Genomic DNA, 7,862 nt, shown 5'->3' with positions numbered 1-7,862 from the left:
ACTGTAGTCCTATACTATTGGACTTTTAAATAAAAACAATAGTGGACTGTAAACTATTATAATTTATATAAATTCATATAAAAAAAAATTGTGTTCGGTAACGAGATGAGAAATGCGAAGCCACCATCATGAAGTCGATGGCGTCTGCTCGTCTCGCATGTTTACATCCACCCGCGACTCCATGGCGCAAGTCAGTGTCTAAACAATACTCTGTCAGGTTGACCTCCACGCGGTTTTTCTCGATTACTATTGTGATTAATTTTGGATACATTCGTCACTTTGGCGAATTGAGCCGGTTTAACTCTCACTTCTTATCTTTCATTGGTACTCCGCCAGCGTATACCGATAGGGTGAGCAGTAACGTTTCATTATCAATATCATTCATACAAAAAAGCAACTTCTTAACCTTGCTAGCTTTAGAATTCATGAAACAGCTCGGTCCATTATATTTTTGTTCAGTCAAAATATGCAAATTCAACCTTTAATAATAAGTTGTTAAATGTATACTGCCTTGGAATGGATAAAAATATTTAGTTACATATGTGCGTATATTGAATAATTGGTAAGGTTAGGAATCAACTACTATTTCCTCTTTGACAACATTAGCGTCGCCAGCCGGTGCTAAAGTGGTGTCCACAATAGGCGCAGGGCTCTTATAGTAAATATTACTAGCATAGTGCTCTTTTAAATATTCACCGCCCATCTCGTAATATTCTTCTTTGGATACACACCAATTTTCAAATTCATTACTGCCTGCGAAATCTCTGGCGCCATACCAGGCGTCAAGACTAGGGTTTGCGGCCGTTACTACCTTGTGTGTTGATTGGAAAGGTCTCATTTCGAGGAGTTCTCTCTCTAGTCTTTCTTTGAGACCTAAAATATAAAATTATTTACTACTTGTTGTTGCGATTTTATCTATGTAGGTTGTATTCTTTTGATCTTATTTCTAAATTTCTTGTTCTTTCCATAGGAATTCTTAGAGAAACACTTTTTTTATATAGATATTAATTGTAAATAGACACTTTATCCTGTGCTTTATAGCATCGTGTGCGACAGATAACTAAAACTATACTTACGGATTTAATAAAACATTGTGAGAAAGTATTATTTATGAGCAGATAGTGTTTGACTTAAAAAAAATTAATATATTTTTTTCCATAATAAAAATGTCAACGTGAATTAACATCAGTTGTCACTACGCGTAGATTATAATCTGCACGTTTATTTAAGATGGTGGTATATCGCATATTTGCTATACTGATGTGTTATACGAGCATACTAACAACTATGTTATAATAAATTGAGTGTAAACATAAGCTATATAAGTATGCATATAGGACTTCTTAACACCTTCCATTCATAGAATAGCGAAAATGAAAATATATCCATTCATGTTTTCAATTATAAATGACATTTGTTGTAGGTATATTTTTAAATAAAATATTGACTTGTAAAAGGCGGTTTAAAATACCTGGAAATTGTGAGCAGCCTCCTGTGAGAAACACATTATTAGCTAACAATAGTTGATCTTCAGGACTGAAGTGTTTAAATACATACTCCATTGTTTCTGCTAAACCCGCTTCCAAGTTGCCCATCATCGACGGTTGAAACATTAATTCTGGAGCTCTAAAACAAAATGATCAGTTTATGCCGCAACTAATACAAAAACGAATAACTACAGCGACAAATAATAGTGTATTCAACCAACCAAATTATACACTCATTTCTAATCAATGAAGTTTGATGAAACATGTTTAAATATTTTTAACATATAAACATCTAGTAAAAACAGTGCCAGTAGTGTATTACAATAATTAGTTGATTTTTAATTTTAATTACTAATACTCATAAATGTTTTATTGTTAAAAGTTTTGTAAGCATACATTATGTTTTAATATAATAACTACTGGTTTAACTTACGTGTAATTAGATTGGAAAATCTCGACTAGTTTCGGAATCAATTCGTGATCTGTGACGATACCGCAAGTGCCTACAATTTGTGCTTAGCGGGCCGTCATGCAGTCAGGCTCGATCTAATTATACGTAAGTTAAAGCGGTAGTTATTACATTAAAATACTCATAAATTATCATTAGTCTGCGATGATAATCGGGCACATAAAGATTCGTACTTAAAGACTCGACAATTCGACGTTTTATCAGAAGTCTATTGTCAGTAGTGCTAAGGTTACTTGATAGGTATGTTTTAATTACCTGAAAGGCTCAATTGCCAAGTGTAATTGGTGGTGCTGGTGAGAGGATTGTTGCGGTTCATATTCGCGAAGCGCTTCTTCCAATTCCATCAAACGCTCTCCATCAGCTTCGGAATCAGAATCTGCTTCTCTACTTATACTGTCAACATATTAAAACTTTTAGGAAATATGTTTATTAAATTGGCGGATGAAGCTAACTATGCAAATAAACCAGGGCTCGCTATCTTTTTTTTTTTTTTTAATGGATAATAATGAAATGGTAACCCCGCCTGCGTTATCGGTATATACTGGTAAGGTACCAGTGAGAGATGATAAGTGAAGATGAAGCAGGTCAGTTAGTCCATCGGGACAAATTTACTAATGAATCAATCACGATGGTTTTCAGGGGCGAACAGCGAGGTCGACTTGATAGTGTATATTGCTAGTAACAGGGTTGCTAATACCCATTACTAACAATCCCTTTTCACCTCAGGGCTTGCTTTCAGTGTAATATGAAATTAGGGACAGTCCTGAGCCACTGATTGGAAGTGGGTCAGTACTGTTTCTTTGGCAGGTCAGCGCGACGTGTTGTGAACATTTGGACGCACCTCTTATACGCGTCCCAGTCGGAGTCTTGTGCGCCGAAGTCGTCGCCGGCGGCGGCGAGGCGCGAGATGACCCGCATGCGTTCGGCGGCGGCGGGTGTGCGGCGCCGTAGCATGGCCGCCCTGCGAGCTCGCCGCGCCGACCGTGCCGCCATTAGTGCCCTATACTGTAAATACGATCGATGGCACTGTATTATATTTTTTAACTACCGATCCGTTCCGGCTTCGCATTGGTAGATGGAATGAAAAATAAATTAGCATTTTATATTACTTCATTTATTTAACGATATAAAAATAACGATTTCGGGTTTGCTTAACAAAGTAGCCCAAATAAATGAATTATTTTTATTTGAATGTTGATTTAATCGAGCAGATTTTTAGCTAGTGGGGATGATTCTGAGGCGTTATTTCCCTAAACCTATCTCTTAGTTTAATATTTTAATTTCACAAAATTACTATTTTATGGACCATCAAGAAGTGAAATTATAATAACTAACTGAAATCTGTTAGAAAATTAGTTCATATTCATTCGAAATATTTACTGTAAGAAGTACTTACAGTAAAGATTGCGCTATGATTTCAAATAGAAATTTGTATTTTAGAGATGGGTTTACTAAAAGGGCACCTCAGAATCGACCTCAATATTCGTTTAGCTTAATATACCGTTATTTTCAATTTAGATAGGTTACTTTAATATTCAGGATAAGCTCTATAAACAATTATTTACCTTGGCCCGTGTGTCGTTTAGCCATGTCTGAAATGCCTCAGGATCAGTGGGTGGCTGTATTCGTCCGGTACTAGGTCTCGCGTCTAAATTCTCTTCAGCGTTAGCAGCGGCAGCGATGCGCTGTTTATTCTTTTCTATCCTCAAATTCACATTCGATATTTGGCGCTAAAATATTTAAATTATTAAAATTTTATTTTGCCAGTATTTGCACGGCACACCTTTTGACGCGACATACGGATGAACATTTTCTCTATTCAATAAGGAAAATCTTGTAAGACAAATAGATACAGATTACAATTCCATTAATATTGTAGAAATTAATAGATCCTATGAGTAAATTATACCTTATAAAAAGCACACTATAAATAACTTGGTCACATACACAAATTGTGGCCTATAATTTGTAATGAGAAAGTTTATTGTTCTGACTATATACATGTTATACATTGGTTTTACATTTACTCAATCATTACAACTAAAGGCCATGGTCAAAATTGCATAATTGATGTTCTGTATAAATAATTTAAATACTTACTTGAAGATCTTCATAACTTTTAATGTCAAAACCCTTAATTGCTTCATTAAATTCATCAGTGTCACCATCCTCTATCATATCCTTGAAGAAAAAAGAAATTCATTTAAAAGATTACAGGTTAGGTATGTAGGTATTATATTTATGTATCTATGTAATATTTATATTTCATTTGCTGGTTATTTGTAGCTTATATATGAGTACCCTACGTCGTTCACACAGCACCCATGCACTTTAACTGAACTACATGTTTTTTTGCTGTATTTGGTTGGCTGGAAGAGATCTCTTTCAGAGATAAATGTAAGTGTAAATTACATACACTGTCTTATCTATGTAATTTACAAAAGCAATAAAGATCATATAAATTTGTAAAAATTTAATATGTAACAATACAAACCTGTATGGCCATTAACTGATTAAGCATTTCTTCATCCTCTGCAAGTCTTTCCTCTCGTTTTCTTGCATTTATTTCCAGTAATCTCCGAGCCATTTCTTTTTTGCGTTCTTTTTGTTGCTCAGCTTTAAAGAAAAAGATATTATTAAATTATGCTGTCACATAAAATCTTGTGATTCACCATAAACCTTGGAGTTAAGCAAAAATATAAACATTTTTTTTTTAATTGATGGAATTGCAACCCTGCCTGTGCTATCATTATAAGCTGGCAGAGTATCAGTGAGAGAATGAAAGCAGGACCAACAATTGAACAAAAATTAACTATGATGGCTTCCAGAAGAAAAAATAGCAAGCTAGATGTATTGTTAACATTGGAGATGATAGATCCCATTACTAACAATTCCTTAGATGAAAATATTTATTACCTGTCAACCCAGTAGAACTTGCCGACTGTATAAATGGTAATTGTATTCTCTTTACATTAGCTTCATAATAATCGGGGTTAGCCCATTTCCTTATCTCCTCTTGATAGTCGAGAGCTATTGAAGAATGTTCTTGTAAAATTTCTTCTATCCGAGACATTGTGATAGCATTTACATGAACTGGATATTTCAGTTGAAGCAATTTGTGCAAGTAACAGATCATTTCACTGCCACCTAAACATACATAAGATAAAAAAAAATATTGACAATTTTCGTGGTAGATGAGAACTTGTCTATGAACATGACCCATTTGAAGTATACAAATTTAATAATTATCTCTATTTATTTAACTAAATAGCAATATTATAATCTAAATAATTTATTCAGGATAAAACTGAAATTATTAGCAGTATCTAGTATTAATATTATCTTCTCATGGTATAGAATATATTAGGACAGAAACTATGAATCAAAAACAAAAAAAAATATTATAATAATCTTCTAACCTCTCATACCAAGCAAAGAGATGCACCACATTAGTATTAGGGGACTTAAGTTTTATTGTCATTTTTCAACACATGTTTCTTTGGTAAAAAAAAAGTTCTGTTTCACTGGTAGCTACTTCCTTTAAAGGATGCTAACAATTTCGATTTCACCTGTATAATAGGGGATCTTAAGAATAAAATATAATATATATATATATATATATATATATATATATATATATATATATATATATATATATATATATAATATATAAATATATATATATAATATATAATAGAGGTTCAATATACAATACAATATAGTGCTGTACCCAAATTGATTCTTCTGGCATGTTCCACAATGACTTTCCCTCGAATAACTGGTATGATGTGTATAGTGTGGTATCCACAGTTGACAATGAGTGCTGTGTCACCAATGTCATTCTTGTACATACTGAACAGTGAGTCAACACCGTAACTGACTGCTGGAATGCCATATCCTTCAAAAAGTAGTTCAGACATCACTGTAATGGAGATGGCTTTTCATCAGTAAGTTATAGAAGATTTTTAAATTAAGTTAAATTTTTATTTCATACTTACATTGTCTGCAATAATTAGGTGTTACAAATGCCTCAGTCATTACAATAGGATGTGGCACATTGCCTTCACTGTTTATGCCTAAATGTGAGAAGATGTAATCAAATACTTGCTCTTGTGCCTCAAAGTGTGTCACTACATTTTTATCAAACTGAGTTTTTAGTTGAAATCTGAAATTGATAATTATTCACAATTATAGTTTAAGAGATTTAATTTTCTTTTACAGTCAAAACAATTCATTATTCTCAATTAACATAAGAATAATGAATTGCAATTAAATCAAAATTAATAACTTAGATGTTTTATTGAAATAGGTGTTATCCTGCTGAAGTTCATATCACTGATAGCAGAATTAGAACTTAGATGTAACTATTGTAATGGAACTAAATATAAATCAACTTTACTAAAGTGTCATGAAAAAAATCAAATGTGGATTTTATTATTTATACTTGTACTTTAAATTCTTTCCGATCTATACAGTTACATAAATAGGAACAATTTCATTGTTTTATTATAGTATTGAAGATAAAAATTTTGTGGTGAAAGTCATCACAAAAGTTTTAGTATCAAATTTAATACTAATAATGTATATTAACAATAATATTTCAGCCAAAATATTTTACAGGAGGAGAAGACATTGTAATGTATGAACCTCTTATGCTATCACTGGCTTCATATCTTACCTTACAGCTTCAATGTTAATAATGTCATTCCCTATTTGGATAGGTGGTGTTACTGGGGGTTCAGCATCCTTTTTACACCTGTCTTTTCTTGGTCTAGCTATCAAATTCTTGAATATCAATTGTGGATCATCATATATTGACCAACCAACTCTGCACTGGTAAGAGCCTAAGTTTAAAAAAGTTTAATAGATTAAATAGACCAGTGTTCAATGTCAAACAAAAGGGAAATGAGGATTATATATGTTTATATTATTATTATTGATTGATTATTAAGTGATGGATAATTAATAATGGTGGCTAAAATGATGATAGTTTTATAAGCAATAATATTTAATATACTTCATATAATTATCGTGTGTTGATATAATACATGTGGAAGGAATGCCAGATGAAAGTGGACAAAACAGATTTACAATATGAATGTATATATATGTATACTAGGGGAGATCTAGACTAATATATTATGATTAGATAGACTATATTCTTTGTGAAGATAAGTCACTGAAATCGGTGTGCATGCATGAGACGAGCTATAAAAACGCAGGAAGCAAGAGATATCTTTAGCACTCAGTTCTGTCTATCCCACAAGAGAATTGATATAATACAAATAAAGTATAATAGTAATAGAGAGAGAATTGAAATTGTAAGGTAACAATATAAAAATATCAATAATAAAGAATTTTGAAAATAGTACACAAACCATTATCTATAACCAAAGGAACGTGACCAAACTGCAATGTAGTGTTATACTCATGAACAATGTCAGGAACAGTTTTATAATCTTTAAGTACTAAAACATCTTCCATTGTTATGTATAATCTTTAATTTTATATAAATTGATAGATAAATTTTAAAAAAGTATGAATTTACTAAACAAAACAATTCTTAAGAACCGGTCTGTCAAAAGTCAAAAAGCAAGATAAAATGACATTGACAATGCTATCACAGATCATAAAAGGTTAGATAGACTGATTGATTGACAAAATTAGTCCGCATTTATATAATAAACTTAATAAAATTCTAAATATATATCCTTTAAATAGATAAGAATATAAGGACAGAGTTGTAGACTGGTTGAAAGAAAACAATTACGATGAGACGGAAAATTTATTAAAAAATGAAATGTAATAAAAATACAACTACAACTAAATAGGGGGAAAGGGATTGTTAGCAATGGAATTTGACAGCCCAATTGCTAGCAATATACTTTATTAGGTCGACCTCCACG

General features: G+C 32.2%; 1 protein-coding gene across 1 annotated transcript; it reads right to left on the bottom strand.

Annotated features, from left to right (window-relative positions):
- Nucleotides 1–44: 44 nt before the first annotated feature.
- On the bottom strand, nt 45–7,555 carry LOC113515998 (actin-related protein 5). Its single transcript, XM_026900325.3, has 12 exons — nt 7,335–7,555; nt 6,635–6,800; nt 5,955–6,121; nt 5,687–5,878; nt 4,873–5,103; nt 4,451–4,572; nt 4,057–4,137; nt 3,522–3,686; nt 2,798–2,961; nt 2,212–2,349; nt 1,472–1,626; nt 45–873 (listed from the first exon to the last, which is right to left on the bottom strand). The coding sequence occupies exons 1-12, from the start codon at nt 7,438–7,440 to the stop codon at nt 569–571; spliced, it is 1,992 nt and encodes a 663-aa protein (XP_026756126.1). The 5' UTR covers nt 7,441–7,555; the 3' UTR covers nt 45–568.
- Nucleotides 7,556–7,862: the final 307 nt, after the last annotated feature.

This window comes from Galleria mellonella, unplaced genomic scaffold (assembly GCF_026898425.1).
Source record: "Galleria mellonella isolate WM207_F2 unplaced genomic scaffold, CSIRO_AGI_GalMel_v1 utg74, whole genome shotgun sequence".
NCBI classification, from domain to species: domain Eukaryota; kingdom Metazoa; phylum Arthropoda; class Insecta; order Lepidoptera; family Pyralidae; genus Galleria; species Galleria mellonella.
Note: the sequence above shows the minus strand (reverse complement) of the source record. Positions and strands in the feature narration are given on the sequence as shown.